Source organism: Oryx dammah, unplaced genomic scaffold (assembly GCF_014754425.2).
Source record: "Oryx dammah isolate SB20612 unplaced genomic scaffold, SCBI_Odam_1.1 HiC_scaffold_5, whole genome shotgun sequence".
Lineage (NCBI taxonomy): Eukaryota > Metazoa > Chordata > Mammalia > Artiodactyla > Bovidae > Oryx > Oryx dammah.
In genome coordinates, this window is record NW_024070189.1 from 48,416,039 (window position 1) to 48,437,161 (window position 21,123).

General features: G+C 53.2%; 1 protein-coding gene across 2 annotated transcripts in view; it reads left to right on the forward strand.

The window, feature by feature from the left end:
• Positions 1–1,067: 1,067 nt before the first annotated feature.
• Positions 1,068–21,123, forward strand: part of CAMK2A (calcium/calmodulin dependent protein kinase II alpha) — a 65,457-nt gene continuing 45,401 nt past the window's right edge. Inside the window, exons 1-2 of one of the 2 annotated variants that reach the window (XM_040239600.1) lie at positions 1,068–1,327; positions 17,149–17,243. In XM_040239600.1, coding sequence (XP_040095534.1) covers positions 1,266–1,327; positions 17,149–17,243 — 157 coding nt within the window. In that variant the 5' untranslated portion in view covers positions 1,068–1,265. The remainder of the gene's footprint in view (positions 1,328–17,148; positions 17,244–21,123) is intronic. The other variant, XM_040239599.1, reaches the window with a different exon arrangement.

Here is a 21,123-nt window from a genome sequence, read left to right on the forward strand (position 1 = left end):
ATTGAACTCAGATCTTTAAATGCCAGTTCTTTTTCCTCTTAACCCCCCAGGTCTTGGGGTGAGATCTTGGGGCCATAGACATGGTTACCGCCCTGAAGAGTTGAAGTTGGCAGGGAACGTGCCCACAGAATTTGGGAATGAGAATTTTAGGGCAGGTCCATGGCCACTCCCCTCCAAGCCAGGCCATGCTCCCCTCCCCAATGCCTCTTCTGCCTCTTTCACCTTGACGTGGAGCACGAACAGAAACTGGGACATGAGCCCCAGGAGACCAGATCTGCATGGCCCCTCCGGGGGCCTGGGCTAAGAGTGTGGCTAAGGAAGAGACCTCCGGAGGGGACCTGAGGGACAGCTGACTGTAATAGCTGAGAGGGGCTGGGATGAGTGGGCCGCCAGGGATGTTCCCTCCAGAACCCCGATAGCTCCTCTGCACTTCTGCCCCTAGCTAGAGTGCCAGTGTGATGGACAAGGTGGCAAAGAACAGAGAGAGGGAGCGCAAAATAAGAAAGACAGAGGCAGAGGCAAAAAAAAATTACAAGGGAGCAGAGAGATAGTTAAAGAGGCTATAGTGATCTACTGAGAGAGAGAGATCCCAATGAATTAGCCATCATTTCCCTGTAAACCTTAGAACCTGGCAGTTGCCAGGGCAACGGGGCAATACCTGTCTCTCCAGAGGAGATGAAGTTGCCAGGGTAACTGCTTCCTGTCTTTTCTGGGGACCATCCGGAACATGGCACCCACTGGCCGTTACCATGGTAACTGCCTTTTTGCCCCACTTAATCCCATCCTGTCTGTTACAAGGGCCCACAGTTAGAAGTGGGGGTAGTGGGAAGACTGAAGATCACTTGTGAACTAAGTTTGTTCTCTTCCCCTTCTGCCAGCCCCTCCCTAAGTCCATCACCTTGGGGGTGCTGGGTCCACCCACCCCTGGGCCCACACAGGCCTGCAGTATTGTGTGTGGTAGGGCCAGGGCGTCCGGGAGCAGGTTTTGCAGTGGAAGGCAGGCAGGTGTTGGGGAGGCAGTTACCGGGGCAACGGGAACAGGGCGTTTCGGAGGTGGTTGCCATGGGGACCTGGATGCTGACGAAGGCTCGCGAGGCTGTGAGCAGCCACAGTGCTCTGCTCAGAAGCCCAGGGCTCGTCAGTCAAGCCGGTTCTCAGTTCGCACTTGGCAGCACGGGCAGGCGAGTGGTCCCTAGTTCTGGGAGCAGCAGCGCTCCGGTCTTGGTCCTACAGCCCCAAGCCTCGCCTGCCCGCCCAGCGCCAGGATGGCCACCATCACCTGCACCCGCTTCACGGAAGAGTACCAGCTCTTCGAGGAACTAGGAAAGTGAGTTGCAGCTCAGAGAGTCCTGGAGGGCTCAGGGGGCTCAGCATCATGGGTGGGGGGCACCTGCACTGCTTTCCGTGCACACACAGGGAGACTGAATGTGCTTGGAGGTGCTTGCATGTGCAGAGTGCCTAGAGTTGGGCACAGGCATGTTTGCCAAGCTGTGCCAAGGCTAGCTGCGTGAGTGTGTGTGTAGAGGTGAAGGGTTGACAGTGCGTGGCAGTGTCTGTGCATGCAAACACATACATACACACACAACTGCACATGACCTGGGCACACACAGATTGGTAGAAATTCAGGATTTAAAAAGGTTCTTCCCAGTCAGCTGAGTCCAAGGCTGGAATCCCCTGTTGAGTTTTTTTCTTGAGGTGGTCATCTGGCCTCAACTTGGTTACTTCTGGTGACAGAGAGCTCATCACTTCCTGGGTAGTTCCTCCTGCCTTTAGGCACCTACAGCAGCTGTGCGGAGTGGCTGACTTCTCCTTATAAGCACAGCCCCTCCCCTCCTTCCCCCTGCCAGCTCTGCCAAGGGTGACAGCAATGGTACAGGAGGGGTTAATAAATGAGCCCCTGTTGAGACTTCTTGGGTGTTGGGAGGAGGGGAGAGACAGTCAGTGAGCTGTGGGAGGGGGGATTCTGCTAATGCAGGGGCTAGTGATGTGAGGGTGCACCAGCTCTGGTCCCTCATCAAAGTTGTCCAGCCTCAGAGCTCATTTCCTGCCTTTGATGACTGGTGTGGAGAGAAAGATGGGAGGAGGTGGGGGAGGGAGAGGAGAGCCCCTTGGGATAGCCCCATGGACTGTGGAGTGTCCGGGGAGCACTCCCAGGTGCCGCCAGCTAGGTTTGTGAAGCATCTGGAGATAGATCCACAGTAGGGGTACAGTTTGGAGGCGGAATTTGCCCTATGGGCAATGCAGCCCCAGTGCCCTGGGTGGCCGCTGATATAGTAGCAGGAGTGCAGGGGAGAGGCACCCTGTAGGCAGATATGTGCTGCTGTAAGGTCTGAATATGCACACGCAAGGGTGCATTTTGATGTGTGTTGTTGTGTAAGCACTGACTCTGTGGTACACTTGCGTGCACTGAAAAGGTGTGCAAGTGTTCATGTGTATGTGCCCTGGGGCAAGGTACTGGTGTGTGCTTTATGTGGAGGTCCTGAAAATGCAAGTGTGCCCTGCAGGGGTGGATGGATGCAAGTGGCACAAGGAGGTCCGTTGGCTGATTTGCACGAGAACGAAGGTGCATACATGCGTCACTTATGTACACATGGTTGGAGCTGTGTGCACATCAGCTGTATGTAAATATATGTCTGTGTAAGGATGCGCAGGTGGGACGTGGGCTGGCTGGTGTCCCTGTGAGGTCTGGATATGGACATCTGTGCGGACCAGGGGCCATACCCATGGAAAGGTTTATGTGTGTGTGTCTGAGGCCTGGGCCCATGGGCTCGGGTGGGAGTGTGGCTGCTGAAGGCATGTGCGAGCTCAGGCTGGTGTCTGCATGTGTGTGGGAGGTGGGCCCGTGACTGTGTACAAGTAGGCTGCCCGCACACACACATGCACACACACACTTGCACACCAGGCTATCCTGACACCTATAGGCACACACCAGACCCTTGTACAGACACATACCCATGTGCAGACGTGTGCTCACTCCTGTCTGCAGACTTCCTGTCTTTCTGAGTGTGTTTTTGTCCTGAGGGTGGGGTGTGGACAGCAGGAATGAAATGTTTGGGGCTGCTCTGGAGGACCCAGGCTGTCTGCCACACTTGTGCAGGGACCCCTTCTCAGCTGGGTTCCGGCATCCACTGGAGCCAAGGATTCCCTGATCAGCTGGGCGCTGCCTTTCAGGGTGCGACCAAGGCTCAGTTCTGGGAGGACTGCGTCACAGAGTGCAGTGAAATGGAGTTGAGATGTGACTCAGGCGCTTATAAAACTGCTGTTTTGCCCTAAGTGGAGATGGCTATCATGAAGACTGGGTGGTCTGGTGGTGACTTGGCAGGGAGAGCCTTCTTGGCCCCACGGTCTGCCAGGGCTCTTGCAGGGATCAGGGCATGGGCAGAATTTCTGGAGCCCTTTTGTGACCATGGCAGAAAGACTGAGGGTAGCAGGCAAGGCCAGGCCTAATCTGATCAATTTCCTTCCACAATTACCAGTGCTCTTAACATTTTTAAGGTCACATATTCCTCCAGGAATCTGATGAAAGTCTATCTTCCCTAGAAAAATGCTTGAACCTACGAAATGGTGCGGGCAATGTCAGGACTCGCCAGACATCAGGAAGCCTAAGGATGGGGCCTGAGGATGCTTGTATTGGAAAACAAGGAGATGAGGTGCTACCCCTCTGATGCCTGGGTTTAAAAGGCCACGGTGCATCACTGGGGAGGCAGGGCTTTCCTGATTCACTCGAAGCTTCAATCCAAATGACCAGGTAGTGGCAGCACTCAGCACAGGGCACAAAGGCCCGGACCTTACCACCCATAGCACTGTGACGCTGGACAGGCTACGGCGCCTGTTTCCCACAACCTGTAACCTGGAGACAAAGAGGGACTGGGAGGATGAAGTGAGAGGGTTCTCATGAAGACACAGTGACTCTTGTGGCACCCTGAGATCACCACTGCCCTCAAATGGGGGCTGGCACCTGCCAGGGCTTTGCTTTTTGACAGGAGTTTGCCCAGCTTGGCAGAAGGGGTTGACCAAGCCCTGCCCCTCACCCACCAGGCTGGCTGGGATGGGACAGGCTCCTCTTCTGTCGGGATGAGCAGCGCAGATGCCTACGGAGACCACCCTTCAAGGGGTGACCCAAGGCCCTGGCCAGCCAGGATACTACTGTTACCACCTGGAAGCTGCACTCCCATTTCCAGGAGCCCACTTCAGATCACCAGCATGATGATTGCCAGAGGCAGCTAGGCTGGCCCTCCAAGGGGCCATGGGGGCCTTTGACCTCCTTTTGCAGGGCCCTGGCCTCCTAGCTGCAGAGAAGGACAGGAGGAGGACACGAGCCTCTTGAGGGATTCCTGGCACCCTGCCCAGTGAGGCCTGGCTCCTGACTGCAGGCCTTCGAGGACCCCAGGGTAGGGCTGGCTAAGGATGTCAGAGGAGGGGCTCCTGCCCCGCCTAGGGGGCAGCCAGCTGAGGGGGTTGAGGGGTCGGGGTCAGAATTAGTGCTCTGGGGCCTCTTGATGCTCCTGGATGGAGGTCCCACTGCAGCATACAATTCACATAAGCCAGGAACTTGATTCCACTTTCCCTAGAGGGTTGGGGTGGGGCTGTCTCTGGGAACCCAGAGACTAGCTCACTTCCTCCTTCCTTGACCCCTCCAGTCCTCCTTCCTCCCATGGGAGAGGGAAACAGAAGCCCAGACCTTAGGAGCACAGAGGCTTGTTTGGAGGCAGGAGGCAGGTTGCAGCACCCCCAGCTCCAGAGTCAGAGTGGGCCTGGGGGCTAGGGTCAGAGCTCCCTGCAGACCCAACCTTCTGGAAGACCAGGACCCGGGGTGGGTGGGGCAGCAGGGGGAGGAAGGGGTGAATTCCAGGAGATAGAGAAGGAGAATGCCTCTTCTAGCCCTTGACATTCTCCGGGCTTTGAATCCCAGTCCCAGGAGAGGTTAGTTAGGGAGGCAGAATTACCCTGCAGCCTGTGTAATCACTGGGCTGTACAGAGAGAGCCTGGGAAGGAGATTTTACTTGAGAAGGGGAGGGAGAAGGGAGGGAGGACAGAGAGAACAGCAACCCAGTCTTTTCTCTCTAGAAAAGGATCTGAAATTGACTCAAGGGTGGTGTTGGAGCTGGGGGAAGGGCTGCAGGGGCCAGCAAGATTGCCTGAGGGAGAGGGGAGAGCTGGCTCTGGAGCCCCCATGGCTTTGTATCATGAACAAGGCTCAGGCTGAGCTGATCAGTGGGGGACACTGGAGACCAGAGGCAGCTCCCTGTTCTGGGGTGGGGTGGAGGGGGGGAAGCCAAGGGTCCTGGGTGCTTAGGTTCCTTCGCTCTTGGACACAAGCTCTGACATCTGCAGGATGCGTTTCTCAATCCCACTCTCTTCCTGTCAGGGCTGTTAGGAGGATCCTAGGTGTAATACTGGAGAAGAGAAAATACCTGTGCAATGAGGCACTATCCCCTGCAAAGACAGGACTGTGTTTTTATTTTGCTTCTGACAACCTGTCACCTTCACAGCGCTTTGGGGCCAGTGTGGCACTTTTCCACCCACTAGCTCATCCCTGAGGGAGGGAGAGGACTTACTCTCCCATCTTTCAGATGAGCAGACTGAGGCTTGAGAAGGTGAAATGACCTGGCTCAGGGGACTGGTGGCAGCACTCATGCTTGCGTGTAGGTCCCCAGCACCGCTCATATGGAGAGAAGACTAAGGGGGCCCTCTCGTGGTGCCCTGCCTGGGGAACACTTCCAGGGAAGAAGGGTGTGCCCTTGCGGATGAGGAAACTCTGAACTGTCACTTATTTTCCCATCATGATTCTGCCTCTAATTGACTGCACCAGATTCCTTGTCCCTGGTGTACCTCAGCTTTACTATCTGTGAATTGGGGATCAGAGCACTTCTGCAGATGCTGGAAGGCACCGTTAGAGTTGCTACCCTCTTTAGCCTCTGCCTGTGAAAGGCACCTGTGGGAAATTTCAGGCTTCCCGAACACCAGAGCTGGGAGGACCATAGACATTGTCTCCTCACAGCATCAATGGTGGAGCCAATACCCAGAGAGACAGTTTGCCCAAGGCCGCAGGAAGAGCCTGTGGCAACGGCAGCCAGGGTAGGGGGCCAGGGGATGTTCAGGGGCCAGCAGCTAAGGATGGGAAGTTGGGGGCAAGTGGGACAAGGGAAGGGGACAGCCTTCCCCCACTCTTCCTCCAAGCCACCAGAGCGGAAGGCACGCACATGTTCTGGTGCTTGCCGCAGCCCTCCGCCCCCACGCGGCCGCCCCCACACAGGCTGAGACACACTGACACTGCTGAGCCCTGCTCCCGCCTGCCCGCCTCCCTGCACAGGCACGCAGTGACTGCTGCCAGCATTCCTGCAGTCTGGGGCCCCAGCCCCCCCAGAGGGTGAGGGCACAGCCTTGGAATGCAGTGCCTGCATCCTGTTGCTAGTGCACGCTTGCACACACGCACACACACACACACGCACACACGGGTGCATATGGATGTGTATGCTGACACACTGGCTCCAACAGGGCATCAAGCAAGAACCTTACCTCCCAGCGCAGGGAGAGCAAGGTGATGCTGGCAGGCTTCTGGGTCGTGCCCCTGCTGCCACCACCTCGCTCTCATTCTCCCTTGCGTTCGCTCTCTTGCTCTTGCCGTCTTTCTCTCTCTGTCCTTCCCTGCATCTCTGGTCCCTGTTTCTCTCTCTCCTTCCCTCTTTTGTGCTCTGGTCCGTTGGCCACAGTCCACCCCTCCTACACACACGTTGATGTGTCATGGTCTCTTCCGAGCCTCTCTGTGGTGTGGTAGGAAGCTTCCCAGCCCAGGCCAACCTGGCGCAACCTCTGCCCCACCACCCAGCATGTCACGGGCTGCTGAGACCCAGCCCAGGCACTAGATCTAGGTCCCTATGGGACTTGGGTGCCCACCAAGATGTCAGGTGGGGCTGTGAGGCTGGTGGGACCTTCTGTGCTAGAAAACACTGACGGCCTTGATGTCTCAGCATCATATAAAAGGAGGAACAAGTCTGTGACCCTTGCATCCACTCAACAAATATTTCCTGAGCATAGACTCTGTTCCTGGCCTCGGGCTGAGCCCAGCAGGTACCACATGCCAGACTTATGTCATCTCTGCCCATTTGGGGCTCATGATCTAGTGGAAATCTGACATTAACTAAATCACTTCAGATATTGTTATTTAAATGCAACTGGATAAAGGCTATGAGCACAAACATGGGGTTATAAGCTACAAAGAGACCTCAACTGGTTGGGATGATGGAGGAATCAGGGAAGGCTCCCCTGAGGCAGTGACACTGGGGAGTGAAAGCTGAGTAAGAGCTGGTCAGAGGGAAGAGGGTGGAAGAGTGTTTCTCACAGTGGGAACAGCATAGGCAAAGTCTCTGTGGTGTGTATTTTGATGGAGCATGTCAGCTCCAGGGGGTTGGTGGTCTTACTCTTCTTAGGCATTCTCTGTTGCTTTCAACTTTCTTTTTTTGGCGGCACCATGGGGCATGTAGGATCTTAGTTTCCTGACTAGGGATTGAACCTGAGCTCCCTGAAGTGGAAGCATGGAATCTTAGCCACTGGACCAGCAAGGAAGTCCTTGCCTTCAACTTTTGGATACCTAGGGGCTAGAAGGAATATTAAAAACCTGTAGCATGTCTAGACGCCCCCCCCGCCCCCCCGCGGGCCGGGTGGCCAAGGTCTGGAAGCCAAATCAGGTGAGAGAGGGCCAAGAAGCTGGGGACTTTAGCAGGGAAAAGAGACCCCTCAGGGGTATATTCTCTCCCCTTATCCCTGCAGGGACATCTTGAGCCCCAGAGATGAGACAAGACTGCTCTGTATGGCTCTGGAGGGCAGAGCAGGGCTACATGTCTAGAGTAACAGGGAGATAGATTTCAGTTCAACCTAAAGAACTTTCTCATTGTCAGAACTGACCCTCTACCCGCAGATGAACATGGCCTTGGGAAATATTGAGCCCTGTTCCAGCAGATACACATGTGGAAGCCCTCTTCTCACTGCTGGGTCTTGTTTCCCTCCTTGCCTGCATCCCTGTCCTTGTCTGGTAAGATGCTTTGCTAGAAGCACAAAGTGGGAGATGGTTTAGGGGTCAGAAGAGCCTCAGTTGCATACGAATATCAGAATGAAGAGTGCTCTCTTGTCTTAGGGATGGGGAAATAAGGTCCAGAGAGGGTCAGGGGCTTGCCTGAGGTCACACAAGTCAGTGACACATGAGATCTGGGCCCTTCAGCCTCTTTCCATTTCAATTCTTGGCTTTTCACCCCTTGGAGTCTTTCTCTCTGAAAGTCTTTGGGGTGTACATGTGATTGGAGCCAGGCCAGGAGGCTCCCTGAAGCTGGGAGAAAGCAGCCCCTCAACATTTCCCCCTGTTTTGCCTGCTATGATCGTCACCAAGCTCTGTGGATATCTATTTTTTAATTTTCCTTTTTGTAACCCATTCAAGAAAACCTAGGCACAGCCCAAACAAGGAACATGTTGGAACTTCTGTTGGTTCAATGTTCCCTGCAGCAAACAGACACTTCGGGTTCCCAGGCCTTCTGTGTCTCCAGCAAGGCTTCTGCTGGGTTGGCGTGGGGCAGGCCTGGGAGTGCGGGACGGCTGGAGTCTGGAAGTGGGCGGCGGCAGCTGGGGTGGAGAGGAGGAGGGATGTGTGGTTTCAGGAAAAGGTCCTAGGATTTCCTAGCTCTCAAATGCTAGTTTGTGGAGCTTGGGGAAGAGCTGCTTGCTGAGCTGGGGAGAAGAGAGAGAGAAAACCAAGCAAAGGGGATTCTGAGCCCCCAGCCTCTGCTGCCTCTGCTCTGTTTGCCATTTGGGGACCTGCATAGCTGTGTTTGTTTCTTATTAAGAAAGGATACTATTGCTTAAAAAGAAAAAAAAAAAAAGAGAAGGCTTACAAATGATCAATAGTTGATTTCACTGATGGATGAACTGAAGCCCCCACAAAGTGAAGGGATTTGCTTAAAGTACATAGAGGTGGGTGTTATGGAAACAGGGGCTTCCCAGGTGGCTCTAGTGGTAAAGAACCCGCCTGCCGGTGCAGGAGACATAAGAGACATGGGTTTGACCCCTGGGTTGGGAAGATCCCCTAGAGGAGGGCATAGCAACCCACTCCAGTATTCTTGCCTGGAGAATCCCACGGACAAAGGAGCCTTTGCAGTCCATAGGGTCGCAAAGAGTCGGACATGACTGAAGTGACTTAGCACACGCACACACACGTTGTGCAAACAGGATGTTCCTTTCATTTCTGAACAAATCTGATCCCAGCTTTTTAACTGTTTGAGGAATCTAGAAGCCCTCAGAGAATCTCACATGAGCCACAGTCACCCCCCAAAACACATACTCATTCCAACTCACAGGATGTTGTATGTCATTTCCCACAAACCCCTCACCCTAATGCCCATCTGTGGACCCCAAGTTAGGGGAGTCTGAGAGTTTAGGGTATTGAAAAGAGCAAAGGATGATGATTCAGGACTCCTGGGTTCAAGGTCTTGGCCTCAAGTTTCTTTCTTCAAGTTTCTTTAACTGTAGAATGGGGAGAGAGTAGACCTCAATGGCAAGATATTCCTGCGGTGTCGGCTGCAGCTTCTTATGGCCCACACTCTGGCCCCTCAACTGGGGCTGCTCCAGTGACCAACCCCAGCTCTGCACCTTCCCCCAGACATTCAAACCCCATCTGCTGCGGGTCCCATGCCCCCAGGCCTTGCTCTGTGCCAAGTGATCAGACCAGCTAACCTGGACTGTGAGTTACTGACCACCAGGAAGTATTACAAGTTAATCCTCTCACAGGTAACAGGTCTGTTTACCTTTGAGCAGACACTTTCTGAAATCACCCCAGCTCATCTCAGAGAGGTAGAATGCTTAGGGATATTAACCCGGAGTGGTGCGATTTGGAGAGAGAAAACTGCACTTTAATTAAGAGGTGCCGATCACATAGTATTTCTAGTGAGTAGCTAGAAATTTGGGACTAGAATTCTGAAGTGAAAATGGCTGTGTAGAAGCAGATTTCACTCTTGGGTGACTCTCAGTGGCTTTCATCATTTTGCGGGGTTGGGGGGAGGTGGGTGGGGGCAGTGGTGGTGGTCAGAGAATCCCTTGTGAAGCTAATGAAAACTATGCATCCTCTCTACAGAACAATGCACAGACCCAGAATAATTTAGTTAAAATTTTAGGGATGTTCACGAATGCCCAGAGCCTCCACAGAGATCCCACCTTAATGGTCCTGGGTAGAAGGGATGGCAGGGGAAGAGGTAAGGATGGGTGGAGAGAGAACAAGGAGTAGAGATGTTCAGAGGGGGATGGGAGGGGGATGAAGCAGCGACAACAAGTTGGGGGGGGCGGCCTGCCAAGGAGAATGTGGGACCCAGAAATGAGAGAGAAGATGGGCCTCAAACTGGGTAGCCACTGGGGCCAAATGTCACCTGTTGTGGGGCAGGCTAGGCAGATCAGGCCCACTGGGGACTGCAGGGGCGGGGGTGGGGGGCACTGGGTGGGCGGGGCTGGCACAACTTTTCTTCCAGGGAGCCCGGGGGTGGGAACCAGATTGTGGTGGGTTCATGAAGCGTGGGAGGTGGGAAGAGGAGGCGGCAAATGTCGGACACTTGCTCTGGAAGTTTGGCAGCAGAGGAAGGAGGAGGAAGGAAGTGGCCAAGGCTTGTGGGTCGAGAGAAAGGCTCCTGGTTTTTCAGCTTTTCAAGTTTGGGGAAGGATGGTTGTTTATTTCTCCAGAATGAGGGAGTCCTGGGTGTGTTTGAGGAAGCAGCCAATGAAAGGAAGACCCTAGAGACAGACGAGACTCCTGATAGTCAGACCCCCGAGGAGTGCAGAGTGGCTCCGGGACTGCGCCGTTGTAAGCCGTGTCTGGCTCCGGGACTGTGCCGTCGTGAGTTGTGTCCGTCCCCATCTGCTGATACCCATAGGCATGCCCCGGGCTCTAGAGTGAAGGTGGGGAAGTTGCCTTGAGGGCAAGATGGCGGTCACTGATCTGGGGCTCAGGGACCTTTTCCCATCCCTGTGTACAGATGCTTCTCACAAATGGCCCAGGAGGAAGTGGGGCTGCAGCTCCTCGTGTCCATCTTTCAAGTGGAAGGATAAACAAGCTGATAACCAAGCTGAGTGAGGACCCCAGGTGTTTGGAATTACTGCGAGTCAGCATTTTGGGGTATTTCGGGCCAGAGAGGGTGATGAGCCTCCTGTGGGCAGGCAGCCAGCAACTCCCAGGACACTGTGCCTGCCAGGCAGCCGGAAAAGCAATTTCCCAGTGTAAATCTTGCTTTTCATGGCCCATTAGCACGTTCCCACATTTTCAGCCACGATGGACCCACTATCAGCGTGCCCTCGCCCTTCCCGTCTGTCTGTTGAACCAGGTGCTGCCTCCCTGCCTGCTTACACCCAAGGCAGGTTGCTTAGGCCTGGGGAAGCACCCCATCCCCTCACGATGGTCCCCCCATACCTCCTTCCCTGGCTTGCTTCTTTCATGAGCTTGGCAAACAAGGTCCATTTTGCTTCTGATGATGCCAGCTGTTCTCATCACTTCGGAGATAATGATGCCTATAAAAGGCGTTGTTTCCTGAGCATTTACTGCACTCCAAGGATTGGGCTAAACCCACTGCATACCTTAGTCTCATATTGAATCCTTGAAACAACTGCTCAGGGTGGGTACTAGTCTTTACCTACATTTTACAGGGGAGGAAAATACCGAGGTTAAATAAGTTGCTAGTAAGAGGCTGGACCACAATTTGCACTCTGGTTGGTCTGGTTCAGGACTGCCAGTTCTTATCCACATAGAACTTCACGATCCAACCTGGTGGTCACTAGCCACTTATGATGATTGAAATGAAATAAAATTAAAAATTCGTTTCTTCAGTCCTACTAACCACATTTCAAATGCTCTATAGCCATAGGAGGCTAGCATCTGTCACGATGGACAGTATTTCCATCATTGTAGAAAGTTCTGTTGGACAGCTCTAGTATAGAATATTGAAGGTGGAGGGAAGCCCCTGGTGATCTAGTAGTTAGGACTGGGTGGCCTGGGTTCAATCCCTGGTTGGGGAACTAAGGTCCTGTGAGCCGTGCTGCACAACCAAAAAAATAAAGAATATTGAAGGTGGAAAGGTCTCTATACTTTTTAGCCTCATGCCCACACCAATCCCCACGAAACCTGTGAGGCCCACACTGGGGGAGACCCCTCCCCAAGACCTCCCAGCAGGGCTGAGATCTGAGATTTTGTCCCTCCAGTGTCTGTCTATCTTGCATACACTCCTCCCTGCCCAGATTCTGTGACCCTCTCCTAACACATGTACACACCCAGGGTGACGGCACGTGTCACCACATACATGAGGGCATTGACAAGCTGCTGACACACACGTGTGGGCAGACATGTGCCCCTGAAACCTTTGTACCCAGGATCCACCCGAGGACATCCCCCACCTGCCAGGGCCCTCCCATGCAGGCTTCATCCCTTCCTCCCTGGACCCCTGGTCACTCTCTCCCACTCTGCCCTCCCCATCCTGGCCTCCTCCCCTTTTCGGCCCTGTCCTGTTTCCAGGCTCCTGCCCACCCACCCACTGGCCACCTGCTCAACTCAGGGCCGTGGGAAGAGTGGGCTGGCTCTTCCTTTTGCCAAAGCTGCTGGGCTGTGGCCACTTGCTCCCACAGGACGAGAATGCAGAAACATGCCTTTTTTAAAACAAAAGATTAAAAAGAGAGGAAGTTAGGGCTGCGATCTTGCTGCCCACACTCTCATTTTTGCTACAGAATCTCCTCTGCACCCCCAGCCCTGATCCCCAGCACCAGAACTGGCAGGGAAGAGCCTTTCCACTCGTGGATGAAGACCTGAGGCCTCATAGGTAGAAAACGGGCTCCCTGGCCCAGACCATTTCCTCACCCCATCAGTGATCAGTGTGTCCTGGCACTGTGCCCAGGGTTTCGCGTGTGTTGCCTCACTTAATCTCCCCCCAAAACCCAGGACAGAGTTATTATTATTGCCCCCATTTTATAGGAGGAAACAGAGTTGAAGTGCCAAGTTCAGTATCACACAGCTGGGGGTCAGTCACGATCAGATCACAGGGCTTTGTGAGCCCAAAGCCCCTGCTTTTGGGGGTCACACTGTCTTGCCTTTGGTGGAGTCAGGAGAACAAGGACAGGCAACCTGGATTCTTGTCACAGCCTCGGGAGGAATATGCCTGCTCCCTTGAGGCTTCAGTTTCATGTCCTGAAAAAATGAGGGATCGAAATTGCAACTTTGCAGGGTTGTTGTGAGGGCCAAGGAGCTTAGTGGTGAAGGTGCATCGGAAGGGAGTATGCCTTCTGGGTTTTCGCGAGTCTAGTGTTCTCTGAATTGGTTTTGATGAATCCCTCCTTCTACGTGCGTGTGTGTCCAGTTGTGTCCAGCTCTTTGAAACCCAGTGGAGTGCAGCCTGTCGGGCTTCTCTGTCAATGGGATTCATCAGGCAAGAATACTGGATTGGGTTGCCATTTCCTCTTCCAGGGGATCTTCTCAACCTAGGGATTGAACCTGCGTCTTTGGCATCTCCTGCTTTGGCAGGTGGATTCTTTGCCACAGAGCCACCTGGGTTAGAACCTGGGATTTACACAAAAGCTGGACACTGGGTTGTGAGGAGGAAATTCAGCAAGCATGACTTCTCTTATTTTATAGACGTGGCTCTCAGGTCCTCAGTTCCTGGGGTAGAGCCTAGGTTCGTGGAGCCTGCTAAGCCTCTGCACAGAGCCCCATGCATGTGTTAGCTGCCGGTGAATGAGACAAACCCTCCTTTCCTGCCCCTTTTCTCCCTGGAATTCTCAGAATCTTTCCCAGAAGGGTCCATTTGAAACATGCTCTCTTCTCTGGGGCTTCTGAGAATCATGGCCTCCCACTGGGCAGGAAACTGAACGTCCCAGTCTGAGTAGGGTGGGCACCTTCCTCAAGTACCTGTTCCTGTTTCTAACACCCCAGACTGACGCCCTCTCCCTGTCTAAGTTCAGTCCCTCTCCCTTAAATCTACCTCCTGTTCCTATAGTAACATTTATGGAGGCCCTGTTGGTCCTTAGGAACTCTGTCTGGTGGATGGACGAGCAGCCGTGGTCCTGGGCTAGCAGGGGAGGTGTGTTGTGCTGTCATGGGGAGGGAGCTTCTCAGGGCGGGAGACCCGCTAGGCTGCTCCCTCCACGTGGAGGACCAGCAGAGCCCCCCAGCCAGACAGCGGTCTGTAGCTGTGCCCATGAGTTCTGGCCTTCGCCAGCTTTCCTACAAGGTCATATTTCCTGGCCTCTAGCCCACCTCCCAGATCTTCCTTCCTCATCCTTCTCCAGTTTCCCACCCGTTCCCTTCATGCTGCTCAGACACGAAGCCAGTGACAGAACGCCCTGGGGCCTGTGAGAACAGGCATCTCTGCCAGCCTGCAGGCTTCCTTGGTGCCTGCCAGCGTCCGCCCCTGCTCCATCAGCTGCATCTGTGTAGCTGGGACCTGCCTGTGTGCTTGGGAGAGGGGATCAAAGTTTGGAAGATATGGTGGGGCATGGCCATGTCAGGAACCTGGGTGTGCAGGCCCGCAAGCGGCAGGTTCACTGGGTGGAGAAGCCAAAAATCTGGGGCTGCAAATATCTGAGTTCAAAACACAGCACCGCCCGTGTGACCTTGAGCAATCTCCCCTGAGCTACGGGGAAGCTCAGAGTTTTGGGCTCTGCCTCAGACTTAAGGAATCAGAATCTGCCTTTTAACAAGATGCCTGGGTAATTCATATGCACATTAAAACTGGAGAAGGCTGCACAGGAGACTTGTTCCTTGCCATTAGCCTGTGGTTAGGGTGATAATAGACCATGGGCAGTGTCTGGCCCCTTAGGGACCTCCTTTGTGATGTGAAGGGGTTGCGCCAGATGATGTTTGTAGTAGAAGGTATAACATGGCACCTAGATGCCAGATCTAGCCCTCAAACTAGTTTTGTTTGGCAAAATATTACGTTTAGATTTGTTCTGATTTATTTATTTTTAATTGGAGGATAATTGCTTTACAGTATTGTATTGGCTTCTGCCATCTACCAACATGAATCAGGCCACAGGTGTACATATGTCCCCTCCATCGTGAACTTCCCACTCCATTCCCTCCAGGTTGTCACAGAGCATTAGATTTGGAAATTTCCTGTGTGACCCAGGGAGCTAAATTTTTTGGAATAAGATACCAGTATTTAACGGAGAAGGCACCCCACTCCAGTACTCTTGCCTGGAAAATCCCATGGAAGGAGGAGCCTGGTAGGCTGCAGTCCATGGGGTCGCTAGGAGCCGGACACAACTGAGTGACTTCACTTTCACTTTTCACTTTCATGCATTGGAGAAGGAAATGGCAACCCACTCCAGTGTTCTTGCCTGGAGAATCCCAGGGACGGGGGAGCCTGGTGGGCTGCCGTCTATGGGGTCACACAGAGTCGGACGCGACTGAAGCGACTTAGCAGCAGCAGCAGCAGCAACCAGTATTTAAAATTTGGGAAATGTCACTAAAATATCCAGTTTCTAGTTTTTCTTGAAAAATCAAATAATGTGGAAAATGGGCAAGTTCCACATGGCAACAATGTCTCCTATGAGCCGGGAAACCCACAGCCCTTGCTTCAAGTTCTTCCAGCCACAAATATTTTGAAGATAAAAACCCAGGAGCCTCTAAAAACATGTGAAAAAAATGCTCAGCCTCACTCTTGATATAAGAATTCCAAATTAAATCTACATTGAGTCGCCGTGCTCGTCTCACTAGTAAAGATATAAAAGTTTGATCACACGTTGTATTGACAAAGGCCGAGGGAAATGGTCCCCTCACATATTAGCATGAACATTGGTACATCTCTAAGATGGATCGTTTCTCATTATCTTTCAGAAGTACCCTACAACACCTTTGTATTGTTTTGTCACTAAGTCATGTCTGACTCTTTTTCGACCCTATGAACTGTAGCCTGCCAGGCTCCTGTCCATGGGATTTCCCAGGCAAGAATACTGGAGTGGCTTGCCATTCCCTTCTCCAGGGGAAAACAACAGCTACCCTTGACCAAATAATATCTGTTCTAGAAGTTTATTCGCAGACACTTGTATACATGAAAAGCGAAAGTGAAGTCGCTCAGTCATGTCCAACTCTTTGCAACTCCATGGACTGTAGCCCACCAGGCTCCTCCGTCCATGGGATTTTCCAGGCAAGAGTACTGGAGTGGGTTGCCATTTCCCTCTCCAGAGGACCTTCCCAACCCAGGGATCAAACCTGGGTCTCCTGCATTGTAGGCAGACGCTTTACCATCTGAGCCACCGGGGAAGTCATGGGAAATGTAATTCTAAGGCACATATATGAGGTTAGGCATTGCAGCACCGTTTGTCATAGCTATAGACTGGAGCTATAGACTGGGACTAACCTAATTGCCTGTCAATAGGGGATTGGCTAGGTAAATTATAGGACAGCCACATGATTAAATGAGAACTCTTTATGTGATAATATAGGAGGATCTCTAAAAAAATTTCTGAAGAAGAAAAGGGTACAGAGCAGCATGCAGTGTTCAGTATTTGCATGGGGGAGGGGGAAGGTATCTATGGAAAGATGCTCTGGTAACACTGGCCGCCTCTGGGCAGGGGACCTTGGAGTCTGGGGTATAGGGATGGGAAGGAGCCGCTTAACTTTCCACACTTTTGTATCTTTTGAACTTTGAACCATGTCAATGTGTTAACTACACAAAGAATAAAACACTGAAAACTTCCAGGGACCTGCTGCTGCTGCTGCTAAGTCGTGTCAGTTGTTTCCGACTCTGCGCAACCCCATAGACGGCAGCCTACCAGGCTCCTCCATCTCTGGGATTCTCCAGGCAAGAACCCTGGAGTGGGTTCACTTTCCAGGGACCTAGATTCTGTGATTCTAACATTGCATGATTTTAGTGCTTTAGAATTTGTCGAGCCTAACTTAATATGACTGGACAAAGCTCAACTCCCACGAGGCCAAGTTCCTAACAATTTACTACCAGTGGTTCCCATGGGTCTCCAGGCCTGCTCTGTCCCCAAGGTATGCCACTAGCAGCTCCTACGAGCTTGAGCAGCCCTGAGGGAAGGCTCCCTCCCAGCACAGAGCAGCTGCGTGAACTGTGGTGTCTCCTGGGAACACAGCCCTTGGGCCCTTGCTCACCCTCTTTGCCTCCTCTGTCCTAGGGGAGCCTTCTCAGTGGTGCGCAGGTGTGTGAAGGTGCTGGCTGGCCAGGAATATGCTGCCAAGATTATCAACACGAAGAAGCTCTCGGCCAGAGGTAGGTGCCAGATCCATGCCTGGCCCACCCTCCTCCCTTCATCCTTCCCTCTATCCCTTGGGTTAGAACCGGGACCTGGGTCTCTCCTGAGTGATGCTGCTGTCAGAGGTGGGGGCTCTTCTTCCTGTGGGTACTATGAGAATAGACTCCTCCATATTTCTTCCTTAGGGAGTCTAGACTGGATGCCGTAGCCTCTCACAGGCCAGGCTCTCTGCCCCTCATCCACCCACCCAGGTAAAGCCGAAGCTGCCAGGCAGGCCCTCCTTTTCCTGCTGTTCTACCATTCGCCTGCATTCTCACTGCCAGGCCTCTGCGCCTGCCTCTCTCTCTGCCTAGATGCTCTCACCTGGCTCCTTACAAGGCTGGCCCTTTGTCAGCCTTCAGGTCTCAGTTCAATGTCACATCCTTTGAGAGACTTCCCTGCCCCCCAGATCTGAGGGTGACCTCCCCATTTTATGTCTCTTGTTACTGTTTACTATCTTTGTGGCTTTCTCCCAATGTGGAGAAAGTATCCCATTTACTGGTTTGGTACCTTGTTTACTATTCCTCTTCTTTTATGACCATAAGCACCAAGAAGATGGGGCTGGGTCTCATTCCCTGTACGTGCCCAGCACCCGGGACAGCGCCTGACATATCCGGGTGCTCAATCAGTGTCCTATGAACACCAGGTGTGCTGTGCCTCGACCGCACCAGTCCACCTTCTGCTTCCTAAATACTCCCTTGGACAGTGGCTTCCCAGCCTGGAATCCCCTGGAGAGCTTCAGACATTCCTCATGCCTGGATCCCACATCCCAAGGGTGTAATTTAATTAGTCTGGGCTGTGACTTGGGTTTTTGGAAATGATCCCCAGGTAATTCTAATTTGGACGTGGTTCTAAACCCGCAGCATCAGCACCATTAGGAGATTGTTAGGAATGCAAATTCATAATTCCAGATGTAAGTGATCAGAATCTGCATTTTGACAAGAAACCGGTAATTTGTATGGACTTTAAACTTTGGAGTGCCTGCTCTGAAGCTATGTTCTTGCTCTTAGCATGTGGTTAGGGTGGTGATGGTGGTGACCACAGTGGGAAAGATTGTCTTCAAAGATCTCCACCCTGAACAGTGGGTCTGAGCTGCCTTAGGGACCCCTAAGTTGTGGGGGGCATTCTGGTGGGTGAGGCAGGTACAGGAGGGGGCTGTGCAGCCATGGCTTGCGCGGCATGGAAGGGGGTTGGCAGAGTGTCCAGGTGTTTTTCTGGCATAGTGGCAGCTGTCTGGGCCAGGGCCCAGCAGGTGTGGGTTTCGCAGAGGCCAGTACAGGATGTTCACATTGGGCCCCACAGGCCTCCCAGCAGGCTCCGTGTTTCACCGTGTGCTGCTGCCTTTCATGTCTCTGGCTCAGCGTTGCTGGGAGCCTGGCACTTTCTAGTTACCAAACTCCCCCGTAGACAGATCAACATCCTGCAGGGAAAAGAGGCTGGGGTGACGGCAGTCCTCTGAAGACCGAGGCCTGCCGTGGCACACAGCCCATGTGAATGCTCGTGCAGAAGGGCAAGCCCTGCGGAAGGTCCAGGGCCAGAGCCTGGGGCGGGAAGCCAGGGCAGGCAACAAGGCCAGCAGGGGCACTGCCTCACACGCAGATGCCAGGGCTCGCCCTACCGTTGCTGTGTGACTAGTGGCTGTCCAGTGCCCTCTCTGTGTTTTATATCACAGATGGTCAAGGGAGATGTCCCAGTCCCTGAGATACAGCAGAGGCAGGGCTAGAGCCATGGCTTGGGGTGACAGGTTGTGTTGCCACGCCCCTGCAGGGAGGGAGAATCAAGAACCAGGGTCCTTCCTGGATGCTGGGGAATCTTGAGCCTGTTCAGCACAGTCTCAGAGCCACATCCACACAAGCACGAGACAGACAGAAACACATGTGGGGGGATGGAAGGAGCATCGCCTCTTTTCTGGAAGGTAACTAAGGGTTTGGGGGAGTGTAGACTCTGGTCTGTGCGGTAACTGCCAAGCCCCCTCTCTGGTGATTTAAGAAAGCTCTGACCTCCTGGGAGGAAGGTGCCCAGGCCTTGGTGAGTGTGAGGGGCTGGGGGGAGGGTCTCAGAACCTTCCCAAAGAAGCCTGCCAACTGCGATGCTTTTCTCCCAGCTTCCTTTAACAGGTTTCTTTGTTCGTTCTTCCTGCGGCCTGTGGCGGGGAGCGTTTTAATGCTGGATGTTTGGCAACACACTCCAAGCTTCTCCTGCTGGTTCTCCTGGGTGACTCTGGCAGTTCCCAGCAGGGGCCATGCCCCCAAGAGTGTCCTCCACCCCCACCCCAGGAGCTATGGCTTCCCCTTTCCCATGGGGCCAGGCTCTTTTATTGAGCAGCTCCCAAACCCGGGAGATGATTTTTGTGTGTATTTTTAAACTACTCTTTTTATATAAAATGCTCGTACTATAAACAATTCCAAGAAGCCATAAAGACATGAAATGAAAGGTAAAAATGTTTCCCTGTCCCAATCCCTGCCAAATCCCCCTGGGAGCCTTTTGAAAGCTACAGCTGCCCCAGTTCCACCCCTGAGGGTGGAGGATTCAATAGGTGAGGCCCCCCAGTTCCTGCCTTTACAAAGTCCTGTCAGCAGTGACAACAGCCAGGAGATGCTCAGCGCTAACTCCCTGCCAGGGGCTCTGGAAGCTTCCTAGCCACAGCCTCACCAGGCAGACAAACAGAAAAAATTCATCAACATTTTAGGGGATGGTGGGCACATGGACCTAGCTAGTGCTGCCAGAGGTGACTGGCCCCCGTCCAGCAACCTCCACAAGCCTCACTGTCCACCTGAGCACTGAGGGGTTACTTCCTCAGCTCCCTAATGACCAGTCCCAGGACACCAGGTGGAAAGCATGGTATGAGCTCGCTCAGCTGTCCCTGAGCTTCAGGTTTATGCAAGGGAGCGTGCAAGGAGGCAGTGAGACGCATCTTTCTTGTCTTTCTCATCTACTTCCCCACCCCTTCCCCCTTCTTGGTGCTCCAGATTATTTCTCCAACTGCCCAGGATCTGGAGGCTTTTTGAAGTCCTGTGGAGGGAGGGGACATTTCCTGTTCTGAGACTAGAGGTCTATTTTCTGCCCTGGCTCCTGTGCCTCTAGCCAGAACCCCGCTGCCCACATACCTGCTGGAGCCCACTCGCTCTGCTGGCAGAGCCCTCAGGCTTCCCCAGGTTCTGCTCTGCCCTGTCATGCCCTGCTGGTCCTGTCTGGCCCCAGGAACCTCTCCCCAAAGTTCCCACCCACCCACCGCCTGCCGAGCTCTGGGCAGACTTGGCCCCCTTAACCCCAACACCCTGGAAGTCTGCCCCCAGGGAGGGAGGGAGAAAATTCACAAAGCATCTATCACAGTGGATGTTGGGAGCAAGGCTTCCTGGTGACCAAGCAGGAGGCTGCAGACTAACTTCTCTCAGATCTCTCACCATCATGGGACTACAATGAACTGGATGGATTGACTTCTCAATTATGAAAATAGGAGGCAATACAGTACAGTAATTATGAACATAGGTTGAAATCCCAGCCCTGCTACTTCTTGGGTATGGGAATTTGGACAAGCTGCTTATGACTGTGGGTCCTCGGAACATAGCAGAAACCGGCAGTCAAGGTCTTGCTGTCATCACACCTGTTTTCTAGGCAGGGAGACTGAAAAGAACATTAAACACACCAGTAAGCTGGGTATTTTCAAGTAGTGATGAGTATTAACAAAGAAAATAAGACAGGGTAATGGGGGTGTGATGGGGCTGGAGGAAAAGGCAGCTGGGGAAGTTAAGGAGGTGACGTGGTGCTGGGACCTGCTTGAGGAGAAGGAGGCAGCCATGAGAAGACCCAGGAGAAGAGTATTTCAGGCAGAGGGCACAGCAGGTGCAAAGGCCCTGA